Raw genomic sequence first — 26,724 nt, 5'->3', positions numbered from 1 at the left:
TAAAGAGCAAACGGGCCAAATTTGTCAAAATTAAAAAAAAAAAAAAAAAAGTGTATTTCTTCAGAAATGCTAGTAATATAACGAATATGCATAAAATTTTGCACGTCAGTGAATGAAAGTCTTTTTAGTCTCGAAAAAATCAAATTAAATAAAAATGTATCAATAATTCTAGGAAGTTTTTAACTAGAAAAAGTATAAAAAGGGATACGAAATATACTATCATTATTTTACACTTCACTGCAACAGGGGAAAAAAAATTGGCATCTGTCTTTTTTTATATATTTTTTTCTGCTTTACAGGAAACTAACGATCAGATATGAAAATAAGATAAAATATGTTTTAAAATATTTTGACTTTTAACACTATTTTATAACACAAAAATGTTCTTCTTGAGTGACAACACAATCGTATATTAAATTCAACTCACTTTTAAATTCGGACTAGAATAAGAAAATTTTACAAATTTCATTTCTGTTACATGTTTCGTCGTTTACTTGTTACGCAGCTTGTTGTGTTTGCGCGTTGAAAACGGCATCACGTGCAATTTTGTCTTGAAACATGTTTTTTCAAGGTGATTTTCCGAAGTGCACAGATAATTTCTTCTTACGAGGAAAAGTGGCAATGCTTTCATAAATCTGAAACTCTTTTGTTGCTAAATGTATGCATCTGGGACAATGAAATGAAATAGATTGCTTATTAGAACAGGTGGCGCATTCATTTTTGTTCGAAGTTTTTCGATGATTCTTTGAAAAGTCTGATTTGCTCAAAATAAATACATTCGTTATTTCTTGTCTTTTTGTCCATAAATTTGCAATTAAAAGTTATTTACGTTAAAATGATCCTTTATAATATAAATATGACACAAGTGCCTATTAAAAAGTTAATAATTGAAGTTTCTATTACATAATTTCTATAATTTGTAAATATTTTGTACTCATTTATATATGAAGTATTTGCCGATATAATTATGTAATCATTAAAATATTCAATCATAAAATTGATGAAAGTTGAAATTTCAGATTTTTCCGAGTTCGAAAAAAAGTCTGTTCTGTTTGGATGTCGACTGGGTAACATAAAAGGCGATGAATTAGGCAAATGAAATCTAGTATACCATATAGTAATTCAAAATTTGGCCATTTGCTTTAAATATTGGACCATATTCCTCAAAAGAAAATGTGCCCTCTAAAAGTATTTTCCAGTTTTCTTCACAATTTTATGAAACTATCCTAAAACAATGAAGCTATATTAATATATATATATATATTCTTAACTTGTGTGTTGCCATTTACTTTTAAGTAAATGATGTATACATTTTTTGAATTATTTAGTTTGTTTATTTGCGCACTATCACTCTTTTCTGTGCATAGATACTTTTATTTGTGTTTTCACCATTGAAATTGAAAAAAAAAAAAATACTGTGGAAATTAGAAAAGAATTTATTGACATTATACATGTACCACTTTGGTAACAATTGTTTGACTTCAAAAATAGCCATATGCTTCAACTTTTTGAAATTTTCACCTGAAAACATTATACACATGAAATCAAATTTAATATCAAACTGTCGAAAGGAAATCCAATTTTTTGTGCGCAGAGGACTTTTTTTATAAACACGGTATAAATATTTTTTGTGATTTTTTTTCCCCCATGCAACGATTATTTAGACAATTGACACAACCAATTTTAAATGCACGTTCTAAGTGCAATTCTTATATGGATAAGATGAAGAGGGAACATTCCTGATTCTTTTCTTTGTAAGCATTTTAGTTAAAAATGTGATACTTTTTTCTTTTGCCTTTTTTTCTTTTACGATGACAAGGTATTTTTAAGAAAGGCATCGAATCTCATGTTTAAACTTTTAGTGTTCGATTGGAGTTGGTCCTGACATAACGATAAGACTTATGAGTTAGATACTATCTGTTTATTGTGACATACGTGATGTAAAAGTCGCCGAAAGCACTTTACAGAGCAACCATGCCATTGGATTTAGAATACAGCATTTGGCACGTGATTACTTCTAGGAATCTTCATTTTAAATAGATTTTTAATTAGAAATTAATAGAAATTTCCACCTTTTTCCTCTATAATATCTGAAACTGGCATTGAACATAAATGATTTTTGCACTATTTTAAAATTAAAATAAAAAACCTAACTTTTGAGTGAAGCCTATTTTTTCCGTGCAGTTTTTCCTCTAATATGAATAAAATTTTACGCTTTTAACATATTTTACAACAATATTTTTTCATTATTTTAATCATTGCGTTTATATAGACGAGTTTTTTCGGGTGCACATTATCAGTGCTCTAATCGAGATAAATATTTCAAAAATATAGGTAGAAACTTGTGAATCCAATCTAAAACATTATCAAATTTCGATGTTTTGGCCAGCCGTTCGCATGTCCATTAAAATTTTTATATAGTCTTTTATCTCTCTCTATATTTTTAACTTCTATTACCTAATATTTCCTTGTAACGAATGTGTCATATACGAAACTCGACATCGTCAGATATTTCTATATTCAGATCTCTATTAATAAGCGAATACAATTCGATGATAAGCATCTTTTGAGCTTCTTTGTTAATGGTACATAATATTAAAATGAAACTTCTCTGCTCTGTATTTCTGGGTCTTTCATTCACACTAGCACTTGGTGAAAGAAAAACTCGGTAGACAAGTGAAATCTTCTAGCCATTTCCAGTTTCATTCAGAAATTTTAATTATTATTTAAATGATTTTCTGTGTATATATATTTTACAAAGTTTAGTATATTATTTGGAAAGTGACTAATCTATTACAATAAATGAAAAAGTTAAAATGGAACGCTTACTGTAATAGATTATACATTGTTCCGTCATACATTAAACCGTCATCAAAATTCAAAGAATTCGAATAGTTTTCATTCGTGATTCTACGATAGAAATTTAAATGCTTTTTTGTATTTATACATGCCGTTCTTCTGCCTTTGTTAAAAGCATGCTGAATTTTTGTATCTATCATTATGCAGTTCTAAATATTTTATGGATATCCCGACGGTGACTAGATAACTTTTCCAAACTATACTCTAGAAAATTTCATTAACGTAAAAAATATTTTCGCTAAAAGGATAACCCGGTCATTTGATTTGCCTTTTCTTTGACCTTTGGAAAGAAAATGACTTATTGCTGATTCTGTTGTGTTCATTTATCAGACTAGTAAAACTCATGAGTACGCCAGTATAACTGCAAATCATACATTTTAACAACTCTTTTGCGCTTTTTATACTAGTAACTTAAATTGAATAACTCAGTAATTAGATAGAAATAATACGTATAATTCACATACATTGAAATATTCTGTGGAATTTTAGTTTGATCTTTAATTGATTCATCCGGCGTTTCTCGGAATTAAAATCCTTTCATGTAATTTTTTTTTATGTAAAAACTATTTTTCTGCAAAAAATTACCATATATAAATACTTTTTACTGTCTAAAATGTTTTAAATTAGATTCTGATTAAACAAATGTTTTTTAAAAACCATCGACGATAAGTTATTTCATTTATACAGTGGAATCTCGCTTAACGAGCATGTTCCCGAATGTCACTCGCAGTGAAGCTCGTTAAGCGAAATGATTTTTTGTGCATAATAATCCATATAAAATTAGACAATGCGTTTCCATTCTGAAAAAAATACTTAAACATATTTATAATAACGTATTATTTATAATGTGTGCTTTTTTTTACAGGAAAATTGTTGAAAGATATTTGTTTTTAGTTACACTTCAAAACTTGCTAAAAATAAGACACAGCATTATAGTTAAATAAATCTGTAGTGTGCGTAGCTACTACCTTATCAAGATAATGCCTCTTAACATGCAGTCATTTCCCGTGCTTTCTGATCTCCCCTTATTTCGCTAGAAGGTTGTTGTTTTGTTGAGTCTATTATTACCATCTCCAGCTTTTTGCTATGACACATAATGCTGATCTTCGGCAGTTCTGGCTATGTTCTTCCACCAGCTCATCGATGGTGTCGTAGTTATCCACTTCTAACCACATAATCTTGGCCGGAGGCGAAATTTCGTAGATTAAGGTTCGCAGGCACTTGCTTAATGTCATGCTTGACAGCACTATTTTGCCGAAACTTCTAAATGACACTCTTCAAGCAAGCGTTCAACACAGATTGATACAAGCCAATTAAGTATGCGATGTTATGGTGTCTCCTCACCACTGGTTCAGAGAAACATTGCTTGCAAAACGAACCTCTTTTTTTTTACATTTTGTTTCTCTCGCTATCCGAACTTTTGTTATACGAGGTGCTCGTGAAGCGACATTTGATTGCACTTGTCATACTGGCTCTGCCATTCGCAATCCGTATCATCTGATTAGATGACTCTTCCTCAATTGTCTCTTAGCTAAAATACACAAGGGGCCATCTGATTAAGCATTAGGTGCGAATTTCACAATAGTCAAAGGGCACCGTTGGGAGCTATCGTGTTAACTAACGCAACAAAGAACTGTTCATAATACATTCATCTGATCTCGGATCGTGATTGGAGATGGAGGCATGTGACTGTGAATACTTGCTCATTCACTGCGAGAGAACTCTACCAAATCAAGTATGTTGTTGAGCAAAATGCATTTCATGGTTAGGAACGCCGTTCTTTTTACTTATACAGACAAAATGGTGGGAAATTAAATTAAAATAGCAGAATTCTTCAAAGATTTCATTTTTAAGTAAATGTGTACGCTATATGTTATTCCCTGCAGGTCACAATACTTCTAAGTATTCATTAGTGCAAATGCGCTTGCTATTTGTTCTTTGTCATGAATGAATTTGAATCGTTGATTGTGCTCGTAAATTTGTCTGTTTTCACTACTGTATTCTGTGATATCCATTCTCAAGCAACATACTACCATGTAACATCTGATCATCTTAACAAATATCAAATTGAAATTAGTGCAAGCCAATGCAATTTTTTTTATTCGCTTTTGATTTGTTTTTTGTTTGTAAAAGTGAAATGTTTTCATCGATTTTTTTATAAGTTTCTTGATATGCTAGAGTTTTGAAATTTTGAATACTTGTGTATTCTTGACGATGATGCATTACTTTAATATTTTCAGTACTTGAATTATCAATTTATCGATGAATTTAATTAAATATTTCTTCCGCACATGGTTTTCTTATGATATTTATGATAATGAATGAGGGACTATCTCAATAATATGGATTCTTAATGAAAGTAGTGTTCTATAAAAAGTAATGTTCTTTCGTCTATAGAGGTCTATAGAGAACAAACACTCTCCGAGTAATGCTAGAAATCGCGGGGAACTAGACGAGGTATAGGCACACAAACTCTTTGGAGTAGTAGCCTCAATCTATCTTAAAATGTCGGATGGGTCTTGAATTGATGTTACATTTCCTTGTCAATTTATGAATATTGATGTCATTCAAATCATTGAATAATCAAATGTCTGGTTTTAGTTAGATGATTGTTGAATTGTGTCCCTTCAAAGTTCCTTCATTTTTACTTTCTCGTATGTGAAATATGGGGAATAAATCGTCAAATCGAATATAATCTTCAAAAAATTTGAACTTGAGATTTCGACGAATCTCCAAGTTTTAGATCTCCTTGAGTTCGAAAAGCACATTTTTGGCATTATGTCTGTATATCTGTCCGTCTGTTTGTAACAGATAGCACCTTGAGTTTACGGTCTTTACGCCAAACTTGTAGATTTCTATCAAATTGTGAGCTAAATCTGTCTGTCCATCTGTTCGAATGTAAGTAAATACGATAACTACCAAATATAGAGAGCTAAATGGATAAAATTTGATATACTGATTTAACATCTACGATGCAGACATCTGTCGAATTCTAAACCAAACCCAAAAATAAATAATGTCCGTCTGCTTGTACTTTCAGAAATATCTAAACGCGATAACTCAAAAACGCAATGATTTAATCTTCCACAAAATTTCATATATTTTTCTGTTTACAAGTGTAGTTTTGTGCCAACAATCGGCTAGGAAGAATGCGTTTAAAACACAAATTCGAGTTTCGGATGGTATTAACCGCATACGAGGAATTAATCGTCAAGCAACTCGCCAAGAATCACCCGAATAGATTCAATAAAAAGCTTAATTCACGCCAAAGGTCAGTATTTCATAAATATTGTATGCCAATGCCATCTGTGGGATAACGCCTTTATTAGAAAGTGCGTGAGAAAGTATTGAAGGGACCACTCCCGCTGGTTGAAAGAAAGCTTAAAATGTTTTTCCCAAATACTGACATTACATTACATTATGTATGACATTCAACCACGTTATATACTATATTTATGACTAACAACAACGTTATATAGTTATTTATGACTCACAATATATTTATCTATTTAGTATGTACTATATCAATCAAGCAGGATAAGAATCAATTTTATTGAGATTTTCTTTCCTCTTTTACGTACCTGATTTCAAATAGAAAATGTATATGAACAAATGGATTTAATAGAAAATATGAAAGAAACAACCGCATTCCATCCTTTTGACAAAGATATTATGCCTCAAAAACGATTGTCAGATTAAAGGAAACACATGCCAAGGAACGTGTTACAAACGTGGTAATCTTTCACTCCAATCACAAGAGTAAATTAAAAGATAGGGTGGCTTCTTAAGATTTTAACACTGATTTGGTGACGGACAAATGATGAATTGATAATCCGAAGCGAATCCCTTTGCACGTTTTAAATTCCATTCTATGTTTCTTAAGAGTTTTTCAATATATATATTTTTCTTTTTGCACGAAATAAAGATATGGTGCTCATTACTTTCCTCCCTTTTTTATATTTTAGATAGAAAAGAGTTTGACTTCTTCATAAAATATAATTATATTTGCATTCATATATTATTTGCACTTTTGTTATATAAAACACGTTACATACACAGAGTGTTCATAAAATGAGTGTGGAATTTAAAATAGTTGCAACATTTCACATGTTTATGGTATCAAATGACTGCTGTATCTTATTTTCGTTTCCAGAAATTTGATTTGATGAATTGATAATCTGAATCTGAATTTGATTCAAGATTGATCCGGCGTATTTTCCTGATTGCTTTGATTTATCTACAGGCTCACGAAATAGAAGGGGTAAAACGCATTCTTTAGTTGGCTGAGCTAAAATATACCGCTGCTCTGAAAAAGTTTTGAAAAGGCAATGTAAGACACTCATGAATGACGTATTCAAGTGGATGAAAAAGTATCCATAATAAACCAAACCTTTTCTTTAATGATTCTGTTTATCAATAGCGATTATAAGAAATAAATAATTATAAATAGCGATTATAAGTGTCATTTCTTAAAAGAAAATTTGAAAAGAGATGAAAGCTGGTCATTCTAGACTTCTCAATCCTTTTAAATTTCTTCCGTGCTTAACAAAAGTTATTGTCATTTGGAGATGTCTCATGAATTTTACAGGCGCCAGATTCTTCGGGTTCAAATGATGAGAAATCATTTGAGCATTGAAAGAAACTTGGTCTCTATTAAAAAATGCCATCGATTGAAACTGAATGAAATGAAAAGAAATTAATCATTCGATATATTTTTTAATAAAAGAGCTATTAAAAGTATAATTACTATTAATGACATTTTATACCCAACGTTTGATCTCATTTAAAGATAATTTGCCTTTTATTTTGCTCTTTGTGAGTATATAGAGATAAAATGCATTTGCATAAAATGTTTTGCTGTTTCACTTCTTGCGCACCTCCAGTCAATTCATTTATAACGCGAGATCTTAATATTCATCTGAATCTGTCGTTGATGCCAACCTGAATAACATAAAAAGTGTCTGACACATTTGCTCATTGAATATGGATGAATCGTCATTTCTTCCAACGTCTAAATCTCTACAACGCAAGCGGCTTCGGCTGCAGAGACATCGAATGATTTAGAGACGGCTTCCAATGAAGTGTAAACACAAATTACTAGCCATTTTGAGATAATTCTCCGCTGCAGAAATTTAAATCAGGCTTTTGAATTACTTTCTAAATTTATGTTAGAATCAATGTAGGAAAGTAGGTCTCTTTTTGAAAAGAAAAAATGTGTGTGTATTTTGATAATTGAAGCAAAATGAAACATTATCTCTGCAAATAAGTAAAATTTCTTGAAAATGCTTGTTGCTATTTTCGAATTTTTTAATTGACTGTTTATTTTTCTGCTAAATTCGTATTTAGCATTGTATTTTTTAAAAGTCCAGATTATAAACGGATTTTTAATGCAACAACTTTCGGTATGTTTCCATAGATCGAAATGCGCGTCAAATTCTCTAATATTGTAAAACATGCTGTATCTTTTTCATAATTAAAAATTGCATTTACCCATATTTACTAAGAATCGTTGAAAATTCTATACTTACTGAATAATTTGAATTTTTTTTAATGATGACAGGGTCATCCTATGTCACCTGTTACACTATGCAGGAATACTGTTTCACTTTTAACTTGGGGTTTTTTTATATGCACTTTTGCAGATGCCTCCGACTGTCTTCTCCTAACCTTGTAGGCTCATGATGCAAGACTAAGAAAATATCGTGATAGTTCCATCTTATGACTCTTTTAACGGCTTAATATTCGCAACATGCACCCTTTTTTATGGGAAAATTGGTTTGTGGGTACTCGTTTTTCGAAGTGCAGCTGAATTGTCTGATCCGAATGTTTTTGCGAATCGTTTGCACAGCTTGCGAATCGTCAGAGAGATAACGAAGACGCTCTCCTCTTTCTCGCCCGCACGTCCGCAGTTGATTTCTGTTGATTCAGAAGACAGCTTGTGTTGGAGAATTCTGCAAACACGTCTCACCCCTCGCTCTGAATAGTGTGCTGTGGCATTTGCAAGTCCGAGTTGCTCTGAAAGTCACTTTTGCATATAAGTGCGAAAGGAACGTTAAAGTTGCTGTTGTTTATCTTGTGAACTTTGATATAGCAAAAAATATCGAGATAAGATTTTCTTTACGGTGGATTCTCTTTTGCAGTAACGCATTCTTTAGTTTTTGAGGTATAGTATGCTTCCTTATATGTCCTTTCATTGAAATTTTTTAGACGAAACTTAGCTTTGAAACTTAGTTTTTTGGTGATTGAATCGCAAATGTGCGTAATCGTCGTTAATTCGATATAAAAATCTGTTTTAATTGAATTTGCCAGCCTTTCCATAGATATAAACGGATGCAGTTAGATGCGAAGCATTTTCTTTATCTTTGAGGCTGAGTTAACGTTTATTAAGTTGTTTTACTCTAATGTTTTTTATTTAGTGATATGAAGAAGTGAAGACAAGCACACGTCAATATAAGATATGTTTATCGAATAGCACCGACGTGAGTCCTTAAATAAAAATTATACTAAACATTTCAACTTATTTAATTTTATAATCATTTCATTTTCTTTCGTTTAATAAAAAATATCAAGAGTAGGAAAATATGTGTTATATTATAAAATGACAACTTTTCAACGTATAAAAATTAAGTTTTATTAAAAAGAATTGAAAGCCTAGTTGATCTTCATTCAGGTTTTAAACTGGATGCTGTTATGAGTCTGGGAAATAGGCTGCGTAATTACAGAAGTAAGTAATTAGGCAACCAATTTTATTCCACTGCAGAACAACATTATATAATGCAAAAATCAATTCTGGAAAAAAAATGCAGCGATAAAATTCAAAAAGTATTTATGTCTGAAAATATGTATTTTGGAGTTAATTTTCGACTGCCGATTTTTCTCTGCCGCTTCCGTTAGATAATGACTGCCTTTTCATTTCGTGGAAATATGTAGCATAGAGTGTATGTAATATGTAACAATGTTACTTGCTTTTAAGCATAGTTAGCTTTAGTATGCTCCCTTACCATTGCCAATTCAAATAATTCATAAAAAATGCTGCATTTTGTTAATGTTTTTATACATTATCCATATATTGACGACCTTAATACGTCATACTTAACACAGCATGTAAGTTAGTGCCGTGATAGCTTGTAAAAAGGTCTCGGCTTAACGATGGAAAGATATAGGGTTCGAGACCTTGAAGATATTCCTTGTATATCGACCTGGTACATGTTTAATCTGTCGTCACGTTGCAGGCGTTCTCATGTTTGTGTGTCTTGATGACCCAGGCAACATATGATCATGTTTCAAATCGAAGAGGCTCATTCCAAAATAGTCCCACGTACTTAACAGTTCAACTTAAACATGTGATTCATTAGGCCCTTCATTTTATGCGGTCAGTTCTAAAATTTGAATTGCTTGAAAATATATTCATTCAATAAAATGTCATATGCACTTTAGACCATGCATTTTTGAAATGGATCTTGAGCCTCTCTGGTGTTTGGCCATCTTGACAAACGGGAATTAACTTCTGTTTATTTTTTTTAAATGAAACTAAACATTCGGAAACTACGTTATTTAGAATCTAACTACTATAAAATAAACAATCAGTCCAATTTTAATGACTTTCTGTTTATTGCTTTCGTCCTTAAAAAACCCCTCAACAAGCTCTGCCTATAATATAGTTTTGTTGATAGTGAAATAAATATATTCTTAGCGATTTATTAATTCTGATAGGATCATACTTAAAACTTTTTATGATTTTTTTAATTCTATTTACACTACAATAACGAGAAAGACGTTCAGTTCTCTAAATTATGGAAAATCGGAGTTCACTTCCAATGAATTGTACATATGTAAAAGATATTCGACTGCTCCGTTTTCATTCTACTCTATAAAAAATAATGCTTCTCTGTTGCTTACACACACTTATAAAAATAACTTCCGTGATCTTAAGATAAAGGTTAGATAAGAAAGGAAAATTTCGGTGAGAAAATAACATCTGCTGTGCATTTTACCTGTGCACTTATTCCCTTTAGTGAAGCTTGAAAAATTTATTTTTAGTTTTCAAACGTATAATAGGTTCTTAAATTCACTCGAATATGATTAAAAAGGGTCTTGCGCGTTAGTTCATGGGTTAAGGATTTTTTTAAAAGAACAGTATGCTTTTCAATCATTTAAAGTTTCACTTCAATCTGAGAATTTATTTATCATTGCTTCTACTTTACGTTAATAATGCATATGAAGCAATTTTTGGAGAATTGTTTCCAAAATAAATTTATTGAATTCTTTAAATTATAAATGGAGCCGGTAAATAGAAAACTGTCAAATTGCAGTTCGGACGTCAATGTATTAATGAAGTTTGTCAAATTTGATTTCATATAAAATAGGCAAATTAATATTCGTAGGAACTGTTTTGGTTTGGGACTTTTTTAGTTTTGTATTGAACGAGCTTTTCTGGTTTGTTTCGAATCGTAATATTTTTTTAAAAACTTGTAACTTAATGAAAGAAACTTGCCTTTTTCAACTTTTATTACACAACTAATTTAGTCATCTTATTTTATTGAATAATCCCATTTTGATTTGAAAATAATTCAATACCTTTTATATGTTCATACTATCCGTAAATAAATGATTAATTCTTATTACTAAAATTATACTTTCATCGAATTTTTTTTTGTATTTAAATTTGTATTTAAGTTCAGCTAACAATTAATTAAAAAGACAAAAGTCGCCCGGATATATGCTTAAAATCTCAAATGATTTTCTGTTATTTTTTAATTGAGTGAAATCACTATAAATGTCAAAAATAAAAGGGGGCATTGAATCGTCATTTTAAATAAATTCGCTTTTCAATATCTTAAATGTCAAGATATTCCTCCTTTTGATTTATCGTCTTGCAAGTATTTTTTAAAAAATCCGTTGAAATGTTTATATTTTAAAATTAAACATCTTCAGAAGTGGCTCCGTTTAGAAACTGCATGAGCCAAAGAACGCAAGAAACTCAAGCCATTAAGCAGATTAAAACATACATAAAAAAAAAAAAAAGGAACTGCAAGGAATACTCAGTTACAAGGTTCTAAACCATATCTAGCAAAGGTCCAAAAGTAAGACATGTTGAAATACAATACAATGAAGCACGACTGTTCATAAACATCTCTATATGTATAAGTTAAAATAATGGGTAATCAAGCATTAAAAAAATTATTATTAAGTAAAAAAAAAAGAAGAAGAAGTACGATTAAGTAGGTAACATTTGTGAACAAGTCGTTTTAAAAACATTAAAAATCATATAATGAATGTCAAGTTCCCCAGAGATCTTGTTAAAAATCTTATAAAATTTATGCAAAACAACTCTTTTAAAATAATTAAATTTAGAATAAAAATTTGGAAAAGTACTCTGGTTTCTTAAAGATTGTACAGGCACAGCCAAGAAATGGGTGCATTTTTTTTTCTTTAAGTTTATTCCAAAGTTTAAGTTGTGCATGATTCCCTTTTTTCAGGTGCGAAAACGTCGTCATTTTCTTTCGAGACAAACTGGACAAACGCGGGACGCCCTTGAAATCTTCCGACTCTGCGCACGGATGCCGATGCCGGAAAATATACATAAATAATTCATTCCGTCTCATTCTTCGATCCGAGCGGCTCTTCTATCGTCACACGCACCGCTGTCTAAACACTCAGTGAAGTTGCCATCTTATTTTCTGGAGAAAACCGAATTACGTCTCGCGTTACGCAAGTAATCCAGATTGTCTAATCTTGTTTTTTCGAATTCCTTCCTTGAAATTGGCAGAAAGAAAGGCGCAATTAAAAAAATGTCAAATGGATGCTCTGCTGATACGCGTGACGTGTCATTATCTTTGCATCGGTGTACGTCATCAGAGCGACAAGATGCATTCACGAAAGAAAAGGGGAAAACGGAGGCATAATGAACGAACATATGATTTCTTTCTAAATAAAGCAAATTAATAAGGAGCGAATTCACACAAGCAACTAATCACATTTATCGCTTTCACACGTCTTGGAAAAGCAACCTTTCCTCTAACCGTGACTTGCATTGAGTCAGAAAGTTCTTTGGATAATTTGTTATTTTTAACGAAAACCTCTGCTTCCTTTAAAAGAATCCAAATGAAAAGTTATTTATTCTAGTTATACGTAAGCAAAATGAAGAAAATAGTTGAATGTTATGGCAACAAAATTTATTGACAATGTTGTAACAAAATGTGAATGTAGTATTTTATGTCAGAAAAGGAAGGCTTATGCGTTAGTTTTGCTTTCTAATTTTTGAGAATCTTTAATGCTTTCCTTCCCCCGCCCCCCGCTATCTCAAAACTCCCCCCATTGTGGTCGAAAATACTATTTTAAGAAACTCGATTTACCCTAGTCATCTAGGAGGTAAAACGGAATATATTTTTATTAACAGTATTTACTTACAGTAATAGTCTTGTGCTTAAAGCATTACTTAATAGGATTCTTATTAATATCAAGGTTTTTTTTCCATTCAATCTAGAAAAAATCTTTTATAAGGGCTGCTTAGTTTATTTCTTAACTATTGTCTTTTTATTTAAATCAGCAAATTTTTCAAAATTCATTTAATTCCTGTTTTTTAAAAATATAAATTTAAGAAATTCAATAAATTTCTGATTAATAACTGATTTATTAGGTCATTTTTTTGGGGGTGAGTGGGCTGGTCTAGAGGAATAAACTCCTTATGTGCCAACAACCATACCACAAGGCTTACAAACGTAAGTCAGTTAAGTACTCAGTTGAGAGTGGAAGAAATTTCAAATATGGGAGGGGGGGGGGAAACAAAAGAAAATTGCTCAGTTAAATACGAATTAATTGTTAACAGATCTCAAATGACAAGAATCACTCCAGAACCTGAGCTCTATTTTTCAAGCCTTCGAATCAAATCATCTTAAAGATATTTGCATAAGAATATTTCGCAAGCACCAAGGAATTGTGAATCTTTGGTGCACAATTGATTTGAGTCCGAGATTCTTATTATCAAGTTCACTTTTTCAATAGGTTTAAAAAAAGGAAGGAAAAAAAGTGACATTGTGAACTGATAGGACATTCTTTGATTGCAAAAATTAATTTATAGATTTGCAAAATTAGTACAACTGATTTAATTCGAATGATATCTTTAAAAGTTCATTATTAAATAATCATTTCGTGCGTCATCTTGTGTGTTGTTTCTGTTTTACTTCGAACGTTTTGGAATACAGAATAACTGTCAGAATTAAAATAAAATATTCCTGATTAAAATGGGCTCGTGATTGTTAAATTTTAAGACTCCCCTTACGATGATATTCCCATTCAAAATACTAATGCAAATAAGTTGATTCTTATTTTGGAAAAAAAAAAAAAAAAACACCTCTTAAGTGAAATAGTTTTAGAGACCGATTCTAAAATTAATTCCTTTCTGAACTTATTTTTGACACAGACAGAAAAAAACTTTAATTCGCAACTCAATTTTGATTTCAAAATTGATTTATTTTTATTGGGCGTCACTTGAAGGAAAGAAAGGAATGCTAGCAAATATATAATACTAGCCGCCTTTGGCGACCAGCCGGTTCGCCAATCTTAATGTTCGTTAAAATTTTAATAATTAAATATTTTATGCAATTTCTACTTTAATAGCTTCTTTATCAAAATATTTTAAAACTTCAAATTTTGATTATCATATAATTCATTTATAATATTATAAAGGCTTTCAGTCATAACGTAATATGTATCTCTCTCATTTTCTGTTAGCACCCGTAGAATTTATGCTTTAAATTAAAGTGGAAAGAATTAATCTTCAATTAATATAATAATATTTTTTACTGAAACAAAGCATTTTTTTTATAATCTGATTACTGAAAATAGAGTTACTCAGCGTTTATACTTTATGGGCACTAAAGAATATCTTTTTTAATTTATGTAATATCTCAAGAGTTGGTCAACAAAATTTTCTTAGATTCATTATGAGCAGATCGATTAATTAACAATGTTTAAATTTAAATGCATCAAACACTAAGAAAATAAAACGAATCGTTTAAAATAAACGGTTGAAAACAGGTTTTAAAAAAACTACTTAAAAAACGATGTACTTAAAACTATAAGCATATACAAAAAATATATAACTAACATAAATACAGTTTACTTACAAAAGCATGCAACTAACCCAAAAATAATTTAAATCATCCATTGATAACGGTTGTCATGGCAACAATCAGAACAGAATGCGCATGCGTGAATTTTCTTCGCCGGGTACGTAACGCAAATACGTGATTTTTTCTACGCCAGTTGGGGTAACGCTATGCGGATTAGAAATTTTTAATTTCCTTTATTCTGTTTTATTTTAATTCAAAAGTACTTCAGAATGAATCTGAAAGATCGATTCATTAATAATGTTTAATTTTAAATGCATCAAACATTAAGAAAATAAACAGAATCGATTGAAATAATCCGCCGAAAAATTTTAACCCTAGCCTCATTACTGTTGGGAGAAAAAAAAACTGAAGCCTTTCTCGTTTGGCGGTGGGGAAAATGGAAGATTTTTTTGGCGGGAAAGTTAGTTTTTAATTAATAATTAAAATTCTAATTAAAAATTCGAAAAAAGGAACCCCAGGTGCACATTCCCAACCTCCAAGGTATACATGTACCAAATTTGGTAGCTGTATGTCAAACGGTCTGGCCTGTAGAGCGCCAACACACACACACACACACACACACACACACACACACACACACACACACACACATTGAGCTTTATTATAAGTATAGATTAATAAGAATAAACTAAAAAACAATGCATATAGTTAATTATAAAAAAAACGATGAAAAGGTTTTAATTCTAGATTGCTTTCTTTTATATCTTATTATTAGACAACCTGATAAAACTATGAAATTAATTTCGTACCCAAACACGCTCCCATACAAATTTTGACCACTGGTCAGTCTTTGAAACGACTGTTAAACACTGCTTAAGTGCTGCTGTCAGTCTTTGAAATTCCACTTTATTGTAGAAAGCTGAATGGATGCTCGGTTTTGCATTGCAAAAGCGTGTCCAAGAAGCAGAGGTGATTGATTGTGTTCATCGGCTTGAATGTGCTAATTCCGAGATGGAGTCAGCATTTATTTACTAACATTTCTAACTACGATATGATTTTATGATCGATTCGAAACCCACAAAATTCTAGATTTTAAATTTATTTACCTATCATTTGTTTTTTATTTCATTATATTGCAACTACTTAAAAAATATTGCATTTTTTTAAAATTTTCCTACTAATAAAGCAATTAATGACCAGAAGTTAAGTTTCGTTATACAAATTAATCGCTGCTTCACGGAACATCATTTTACACACTTCCTAAAAAAGCGTCCTTTTTCAATTTTCTTCAAGTGACGAAATCCACGATGAGCAAATGATATGGTCCACCTCTGGAGTTATCATGAAGGCATAGCCCGCTAATTCTAAAATCGAATCCTTGCTTACTGTTGCTTGTTGTTGCAGTAAAGTCACCTCTGGTACAGTTAGAAACTAGAGATTTCGTTTTATGTTGAAGCTCTCTATCACAATATTTCGTTAATATTTATTACAGCTTAATAATTACCAAAAAGCATAGTTCACTTAAAAAAAATTTTAATAATACAAAATTTCTCCTCTTCTCTTTATATTTCTAATGTTTAGAAATATAAAGAAGCATCCGCTTAGTTAGATTCCGAATTCTGAGTGCACACATTCGTTATCTTCGTTTCGAAATGATTATTTTTTATTGCACCTACTCATCAAAACTCATGCACTCAGTGTAATATTCTTTTTCTCATATCTAAAATACTGAGCTGTAATATATTATAAGCATTTAGGCTATTTTTATTTAGTTGTTATCAGTCTTTTAATGTGGATGATCGAATAATCCTTTTTATCAAATGGGTCAAAATTAAATCATTCTCAGATATTATAATCCGATGTATAAATTATGTGGAACTCATAGATATTTAAAGTGTTGCATAAATTCCTAGTTGAATCTATAAAACCCCTTTCCAAAACAGAAAATCTTCTAGTTTGAGATAAAAGAAAACTACATAGTTAATCATATGAAAAATCGTCATACAATTAACTATGAAAAACTGTTTCTGGTGTAATAGTGTGGCTATTTTTATTCTATAAAGGGCGATGCTTCATATGATAAAGTTATGTCAAAGTAGTCCATTGTAACTCGCAACTAGGCCGCACAGAGTATCCGATACCTTATAGAAATCGGAAAAAGATTTATATCTTATAATTGAATTAATTTTCTACCCAAAATTGAAGTCCTGTAAACTGTGTTCAGGCAAACAATCTCTGTCGATGGGTCGCCAACATCATCTGTGATAATTGCTTGCTGATGTGTGTAACACGTCGTCGGGGAATTTGTGATAACAGTACCTCGACTTCTGTGGCACATCTTTCTACCACAGGTGATTAAGAGATTCTTTTCTTTAAAATGAACTTAATTAAACTGAGTTTAATTTTATTTTTTTTCAGAACTTGCTTCTGGTTCGTCTATTTCTATGGAAGAAGGTGCTACACGAACCGATCACAATGAAAAAGAAAACTCGATCTCAACTAGCCCGGACTCTGGTATGTGCGATCTGGACACCAATTCGGACGACCAAACGAAACCTCCTCCTTCAGAATCTGCCAGTTCTCCTCCCCCCAGAAGCCAGCCTTATCCCGAAGGTCGATTCAGATACACGCAGAATTACGATCCTTTCTTCTTTAAGTACGCCACTGACAATCGCAAGCTGACTCTGCTCAAGTCCCTCAGCCAGGACAGCGAGTACTCGCTGGACACCTCCCTCTTCGACGCCGAGGAATTCCTGCAGGACATGGGGTTCGCTGGTAGCTCGGATCCCACCATCCCAGACAGATTCTTGCCGTCTCTGATGCAGAGGCTGTCCAAATTCCCCGAATCAGGTAAAAAGATCTTGAAGTGCAGAAGTTCGGATGGTGGAATGAGAAAGTAATTGCATTTGTGGACTTGTTTATGTGAACGTTGTATGTATTGTTTTTGTGGGCAATTTGTTATGGTAAAAGCTTCCTTTGTCCTATTAAGAGAGTGCAAAGTGGCTTAATAAAAATCTTCCATATCCGAGGAACGGTAGAGGGAAAGCTATGACCGAGGACCGCCAGATAACAGTTGTGTGCTATTCAGAACATGGAAAAAGAAATGACTTAAAGTAATTCCATAGATTAATGACAGGGGAACTCTTCCCAAGTATATAGTATAACAATATAATAATTAGTCTGAATATATGTGGATTGCGAGTTATAAGTTGCATAGTAATGATAAGAAATACTAACATTTATTATCACAAGAAATATAAACGTCAATTTTACAAATGCATATGATTTTATCTAACAGACACTATTATAAGCTCTAGAAATGTCATTTTCAACAGATATTACTTCCTGTTTAATTTTTCTTTCTTTCCTACATTATGTCTCTCCCTCTATTTAGTTCAAAAAATTATGATGATATATATAATCATATGGCAATTAATTTGTTTTTCTCTTAGATCTCATAAATTGTGTGAATCAATTGAATTGACATTTTCTTTATGAGAGTTAAAAGCATCTTTTACACTTCTTCATCACTTAAATTTGTAAACACATATGTATCCCGACTATAAATGAACTATTATATGACACCGATAGAATGTTGTTAATACGGAGCCCTATTACACCTATAATACATCTATTCCCCCATTTTTTATTTCTTAGCGGCATTTATTTTCCCATTTTCTAAAATCCTTATAATTAAAACTTGGCGGTTGTATAATCAGAATCTCCATAATCTTTCTAGTTCTTACGTCATGTTATGAATTTCTCTAGAAGCTTGAGCCAAGAATTTTACACTAACATTGATTTTGCAACATTCAGTTGTTGAGGTTATTATCTTGTTCTGCATTTCAAAATCCACACACACCTGATGCATATCTCCCAACTGCAAATATCTTAAACGTGTCGAAAATATGTTCTTGATTTCTTATTTTTGGTCATCTCGATACAATTATGTGAATATTATTTATCCGTTTTAGAAAAATGTAGATGTAATGTAAATGTAAAATGTAGATGTAATGTAAATGTAAAATGTAGATGTAATATTAAATGTATTTATCTGTTTTAATTAGAATCCTAAAAGAGCTTAATGTTTATGCTTCGATTAATGTGACATTTTCCATCGTGCATATTAATTCACTCATAAAAAAATCTAAATTATATGAAAATAAGAATATATAAGACAGTCAAAACTCTATTTACTACTTTTGATTTATACTAGAAAATCTATGTAAATTAATTAAATGCTTTGAAGTTCTTTTTAAAATCCAAATGTTGAGTTTTTCTTTCAAAATATTTATCTAAACTGAAAATGACATGTTCGTTCAGAATATTCGACAGATAGATGTGATTCATCTCTCATTTCTTGTAAATGCCCTTCATTTGACCTTAGGCAATTCAGGAGTCCTTTGATGTCAGCTAAAAATACCACATTATTTTTTTCAATGGAAAAATATATTTAAGAATTGAATGTTCTCAAGTTTCAATCGTTAAAAAACACGCAGTTCAAAAATTTCCATTTAAATAGAAAGGCACATTTACGACGAAATAATTATCCTCGGATAGTATAGAATTTTATTGGAAGATTTTTTAAAGAAAATTACCAAATGGTATGTGGACCAACTTTTAAAAATATTTTTACACTTTGTTTTAATGTTTTTGTGTAGTTCTTTATCTGCACTGCCTCTGAAAAATGCTCAATTTTTCATGTACTCATACATTTTTTGTATTAAATAAAAACACGAGTTCGAACAAATTCGAATTCAAATCTGTATTGTTTTTACTCGTTTTGTTATACAAACATTCGGTTTTGAACTACACTTTGGCAATTGCGCATAAATTCTTTCAACTGTGATGAGTGTTTTAAGACCAGAGAGGATAATGACGATGACTCTTCACTCGGCGTTTTCGTGCAGCCCACCATTCTCCAAATACGCAGCAGATTTTGCATGGAAATGTGATTCCGAAACAAAATTCTTCAATCACTCAGCCGCCGAGCCAAATGAGCTTCATAAAAGTGGAATTGAATATAAATGGGTTTAAGACAAGTCACATATTCTATCACTAAAATGAATTCACCAGATAGAGTTTGCATTTATTGTGAAAATGAGCAAAATCAGCGAATGAAGATATTATGATAAGTTTTTAGCTTTTAAAAATTTATTGGATATTTTTTAAAAATTAAAAAATATCCAACTAAATATCGATAAACTGTTGGTTTCTATTCAATATTCAATGGATATAACAAACTTTAAAATGTCCAATTAGAGATATTAATGAGCATTAATTTTTTTTCTCCAATTTTTAAGACTTTTGATTTTTAAATTGATTTTTTTTATTCTCAAAAGTTGAAGTGATGTGTACTAAGTATTTGAATTCACTTTAAAAATTAACTTTGTGAATATTTTTACAGATTGTATACCATTATTGCTTTTTATCATATTTTTACTCAATTAAAAACCCATTCTAGGAAATAACTTACTTTACACTTGAGTTCAGAATCTATTAAGTTCGACCTTCATGTGCTGTACCGCTTACACAAAACCTTTTATAACATTTGTTGCCCAAAATCTTGTTCCGTCTACCTCTCTATTTTTTTAAACTTTTTTTTCTGTTTCTGCAGGGATATTTGGTACCCGCTTTACCATGACACACTGCTACTTTTATGTGAAACATGCTATTATTTTGACATCCGACATGTTTAAATAAAATAATCAAAGTAAATAAAAAGAGATAAGAAAATGATGTTTTGTATTCAGAACAAACGTTACTAAACCTTTTACAATTTAAAATGAAAACATTTGCTTTTTCGCCTTGCATTATTTGAATTTAAGTTGTTTCGGTTCGTTTTAAAAATATTTCAAGTTTCAAAATGCTCACATTTATTAAGATGTTATCCTTTTCATTCCACTTTATTGCTAAGTGTTTCCTTTCATCAAAGTCCAACATGTATCGGACAGTTTTAAACATAATTGTTCTTTTCACATTAAATTTTCTAACTAATAATAGTTAAAATATTTCTTTAAAAAGTATTAGTATGCTGTTAAAAAGACATTAATTGTTGGTTGTGCTACATGACGGTATTTCATTGATACAGAAATTGCTGTTTTTGTCCTTCAGTGTGTTAACAGTTGTAATAAGATATTTCATTTACTACTAATTAATCAAAATGGCCCAAACTGGTTTTTAATTTTTAAGGCTAAATAAACTAAAAGAAAACTCCCATAGATGCATTATAATCAGAAATGAAACAAACTAATAAATCGTTAGTATCTTTTTTTCCCCGTCATGAAAAATAGCATGGTTCAGTAAAATTGTCAAGCGGATCGATCAGAGGAAGTTTAACAATTTCGAGAAGAAGAAAAATCAACAGCTTTTGTGGCATTTCTTTTAATTTTTTGCTAAGAGTATAGAGGTAAAAGACAAGACACAATTGCAATCATCCATTCTAATCTCTTCCCTGTCTGTCAGTTTTTTTTTAAATTGGTAAATTAGTTAACAGGTTGGTTCACTACCCGCTTTGTCCTCTTTTTGGAGTCTTCTCTTCTTCTCCCGTTTTGTCTCTTATATTTCCTACTCGTTTTGATTTAAAAAAAAATAGGATATAATTTTTTTTCTTGTTTATTTTGAAATTTTGATTATAAACTTTAATGCAGTTTATGGCAATACTATGGTTCATTTATTTTTTGTACAAGTTAGCTGCCATTGAGCTCACTGATGACGTATAAAACTGCTGAAACTTTGGAATCTTATCTAATGTTTAACATCCCTTATACATCAAGGCAATTTAGATATTTCTTTGAAAGATGCCTTATTTAATAAAATATGGATTTATTATCTAAAACGATGGAAAGTTGGGTCTTGTAATTTTTGAGAAACCTTGTTTACAATTTAATTCAACAAAATTTGTCACTATGTGCATCCTATGAAGAATTTTTTTATTGATTATTTTTTTGTATGTACTCTCTGATAATTAGTTGCAAATTTGAATAAAAACGAAACAAAAATGTGTAAATGATATATATATATATATCCCCCAAGTCCCAAACTAAATTTTAAAGACTTTCTTGCTAAGTTTTTAACGTTTCTATTTTCTAATAAATTTCATTGTTTATGAAAATTCCAACATAATTGCATTCTTGCTTAAAGCGGTATTAATGGCTCTAATTAAGAGATGTTTCTGTCAGCTATATATTTTAACATTTGTCAGAGTTTTTCGGTCATAAATATGCGGTTACTTGTAAGAATTGATATGCAATTATTCTTTGAAGTATGGTAATAAATTTAGAGTAACATTACATTAAAAAAAATTATGCATAATCAGTTCTTAAATTGAAACTTTGAAGATGGAAATGAATTTATTAAATTGTGTTTTAATTGTATAGTTGATGCAAAAATTTTGATGTTGATTTAATAGCATTAATGCATTTTTCATATATAATATAACATATATTTTAATTATGTTGTATAACATTCAATAATGTTTGAGAATAATTTTTTTTATCTGAGATGCTTATCGAAAAAAATGAATGCTAAAACTAAATTTCCATCTTCATTTGCAGAAATGGAGAGCTTGCATCACAGAATCGTGCAGTCCATTGGATGCTTCAGAAGAAAAGAAGGAAAGAGAAGACTTTTCCGCAATCTTAGCATGGGCAAGGATTCACCGGCAGATCATTTTGGGAAGAATCATTTGCCGTGCCCTTCCAACAATTATCCTCTCCTACGTTCCAACACTGGACCTGCTGAATTCCCTTTTAACGAGGCGACAACATCCGCTTTTGAGGTCTCCCACAACAACTCTTTGAAAAATGGGTGCTTGAGCTCAAGTGACAGCGGGCATCACTCGATGGATTCTTTGAAGAACGAAGGAGAGTTACCGGAAAGTCCCATCGCTATTCTTGTGTCTTCCGCTAGTGTCGAACAAGATGACAAGAGTCTACAAGAAGATACGGACAAAGGCGTGCAAGTCGCAATGAATGATGATGAAGTGCTTTCAGATGATTTTTCCAGTGATTCACCCCCAGCGGCAGAAATTATCCAGAAGACATCAGATGGTGAATTTATGAATACTGTTCATGAAATACAAAAATTGACTGATGATATCGCTAACAATGAGGATTTAGCCTCATTCTCCAAAAATAGCGATAACGCAACTGAAGAGACTGAATTGGATCAAGAAAATGCTTCAGATTGGGATGAAGATTCAACTGCAGATTCCAAATGTGACAGATCTAGCCCAGAGGAAGAAAATCTTCCAGAATCAGTTGAGGATATCGTTGTTGAAGCCGAGAATCAGATTTCATTACTGCATTGTGACAAATCTGTTTTACCTAAAAAGAATGCTCCAGTGAAACGGCCTCTGAGAAGAATTTCAAATGCTCAAATCTACAACCCTTTGAGACATTCAAAGGGATTTGGATCGCTTGAGCACCAGAATAAAGTAAATGAAGATGATGATTTAGATATTGAACATTCCAGTGTGCTTGGAACAACTCCAACATTTAATGAATCAAATGATAATACCAATCCTTTCAAAATTTCAGAGTGCGACGATGCTTCTAGGCATTCTAGCGAGAATTGTGGTTTATTAAGCGAATCCATACCAAATTTTAAATCAGACTTTTCTGAAATATCTTCTGATAATATTGATTCTATTCCATTTTCTTCAAAAGAAAAAAAAATCCCTTCCCTTTCTTCCAATACTGATTCGTCACAGTTTTGTTCCAGTTTCTTAGATTACTCTGAAAATTCTTCAAATAGAATGATTGCTGCTGATGGCAATTCAGGAAAAGAAACTCTTTCGTTTACTAAGCGAAAGTTTTGTAGGGACGACTCTCTAACAAATTTCCTCTCTTCTATGTTAGGCATGTCTGAAAGTGATTCAGTTTTACAACCTTATGTAACTCCTCTTAATTCGCCTGTTGAAAACCAAAGCAAAAGTGATAGTGAAATACTGCAGGATAATTTTTCTTCAGAAAAGTTTTCTGTACAGTATGATTCTAACAAGGCCCAGTCTTCTGAAGTGGTCAGTAAGACTCATCGCTTATCTCCTTCTGCTCAGAATTTAAATTCTGATGTCAAAAGTGTTCCTGATAAGCCGCCTAATAGAAAACGGCGTGTTTTGCGACGGATGTCTTCATCACTGCAGTGTTGTGATGATGCAAATTGTGAAGATCCTGATAAATTGACTGTTACTGAAGGTTTTCAGTTTTCATCCACTAACCCATTTGCTTCGCCAAAATTACCACTGAGATATACAAAATCTGGATATCATAACCATGTTTCCGGTCATCGTCCGGTCCACCCATGCAGCTCTCTTCCGGCAATGAAATTGTACAGTTCGTACAAAATTCAGAATGAAACTGGTCACTATACCAATCCTTTTGCTTACACGACGACAGACGGCATCCAGTCAAATAGTGATCCTGAAGCATCAAAATTTTACTATCGCAAAAAAGAAAAACGAAATTGCAAAAAAAGACGATACCTTTCTACTACTGACACCGATTTGTATTTTAACTCTTGGAACCGCGACGCAGTGGGAGAGTTATCAAAACTTAATTCCTTTGATGTTGATATGCATAATCATGAGTGTTTACCAGATTCTGTTTATGACTGCAATCCTGACACTCATAACTATTGCATTTGTTCTTATAATCATTCTAGAACGCATCTCAATGAACGATACCCGGCATGGGAGCATTGTTTCCATAAGGAAAATAAAATGCCCTTTTCATATTGCCACTTTTTCCCTTCATCACATTATCAACATTCGAGAAGTGCCACATCCCGTGGCGTGAAAGAAAGTGCCAGATACTGCATGTGGAACTCTACTCCTGATATCAGGTACGGATGTTGCAGTTCGGCGTTTAAAGAACATTGCGGCATATCGAAACTAAACAGTGTCCACGATCTTTCTTTGGATCATCGCGGGAACTTAAGTGCTGCTTCATCATTTTGCGATGATGCTCACCTTTCAGATGACGTATTCTTTCCTGAAAAAGTGCCTAATTGCTGTGCTCATAGTAGTCATCCACCAGATAACGTCCAATCAAATAACAGTAGGAGACTTAAAGTCAGATTGCCTCAGCGACAGAATAGCATGTCGATTGATGATGCAGATGACCGTCCATTTCCAAATCGGAAGACTAGTATACATCGGAACGATTTTCAGAACATTTTTTGCAAAAGTGGTTTCATATCCGGTGAATGCTCTTCGAACTCGTCTTCACCCCCAGATGGTCCTTCTCGAAAAGTTAGCGTAATTACTTCAGCTCCAAACATTCCGCCTGATTTGCAAAAAAAAGTTCAACATAATGAAATGAATCCAGTCCCCGCTCAAGACAAGCTGTTGCATTCTTTTGATTCTCATTGTACCAATTCGATTAAGAATGGACCAAACTTGAACAACAAAAACGAAGCTCTCCTTGAAAGAAAGATTCGGATTTTTTCTAAATTCTTTACGAATTTAGGTAATCTATCTAAATCTATTCATGATAGGCATTCTGATAACGAACACAAAGAAAAGCGCAATGCTCGTTTCTATGACGTTATTGGAACTGATAAGCCGCGTAAATCCGATATTCGGGTTGATTTTAAGGCAATACCTCCTCGGAAGTGCTCGACGCCTCCACCAGAATTCGACAGGCTGATCAAAACTCGCTCTAGTAGCTTGGAAAGTTCTGATGAGTGTCATAGCACTAATAGAGAAATAGTACGTCCAATTTATGAGAATAGAGTCGTACTACAGGCCATTCCTAGAGTTGAAGGAAATCAGAGACATTTCAAACCATTGCAGTTTACTTCTTCTGTATCAATGTATATCAATTCTGATGAAAACAAGGAAGAGTCTAACTTCCGCAGGTAAGATTCTTTGAATTTTTGTTGGATTTGCAGTATAAAAATTGTAAAATTTTAAAAATTCCAATGCGTTTCTTTTTTTAAAAAAATATTTTTTTTAATTATTGTTAAATTGAAGTGTGGCTTAATGGGGCAAAAACTATTTGGTCACACTTATTTTTTATAAAGAGTCAGATTATTTATAATACAGTATTAAAATAGAATTATAAAATTTATTTATGGTTATTCATTTGTTTTGGCAATTTTTATTTAGTTTGGAAGATGAAAGCCATGCTCATACTCAAAGTTAATTAAATCATGTATTTTCTGCAATTTAAATCGTATGTATCTTAATTTTGAATTAAATACGTAATAATTTTAATGTAAAGTATAAATGTTTTTCACATAAACTTTTTAAAATCTCTTTAAACGATCCACTTGCTGAGATTTTCTTTCTTTTTTTAAAAAAATTATTGCTTAAGTGTTTCTTTGAAACATGAAGTATTAGAATAAATGTGCGATTTAAAATAACTTTAGATTCAAATTTTGTTGCTACTTTAAATTACAAATACCTTACTTTTTGTTTATTCAAATGACTACACCAACTTAAATTTAGTGGTAATTCTTTACTCTTATTTTCTAGAAAGAAAGTCGTTGATTTTGACAGCTCATGATTTCTTTTACTGTGCATTATTTATCATAAAACTTATTCTAAAACGTGTGAGAAAATAAAGCTATCAAATATATGTCCTTTCTAACCTTCAATTTTTTTTTCTTTTAGTTTTCCGCAAACGATTTCATGATAAGTCATTGGTTTTTTTTATTTATTTTTTGACTCTTACAAATGATTCTATTTGAAGTTGTGCAAATACAACAGTATTTTGCGAATTCAGATAATTTATGATGTTAGAACGCATTAATGTTGTGTCATGAAAATTATTTCATATGTCAAGTT

General features: G+C 31.6%; 1 protein-coding gene across 3 annotated transcripts in view; it reads left to right on the top strand.

The window, feature by feature from the left end:
• Positions 1-26,724, top strand: part of LOC129966552 (uncharacterized) — a 121,081-nt gene that overhangs the window by 41,036 nt on the left and 53,321 nt on the right. For 2 of the 3 annotated variants that reach the window (XM_056080998.1, XM_056080996.1), the window contains exons 2-3: positions 17,352-17,783; positions 22,490-25,793. In XM_056080998.1, the coding sequence (XP_055936973.1) occupies positions 17,378-17,783; positions 22,490-25,793 (3,710 nt within the window). In that variant the 5' untranslated portion in view covers positions 17,352-17,377. Of the gene's footprint in view, positions 1-8,796; positions 9,023-17,351; positions 17,784-22,489; positions 25,794-26,724 lie in introns of those variants that run through there. The other variant, XM_056080997.1, reaches the window with a different exon arrangement.

Source organism: Argiope bruennichi, chromosome 4 (assembly GCF_947563725.1).
Source record: "Argiope bruennichi chromosome 4, qqArgBrue1.1, whole genome shotgun sequence".
Taxonomy (NCBI): Eukaryota; Metazoa; Arthropoda; class Arachnida; order Araneae; family Araneidae; genus Argiope; species Argiope bruennichi.
This window is presented reverse-complemented; position numbering and strand designations above follow the sequence as displayed.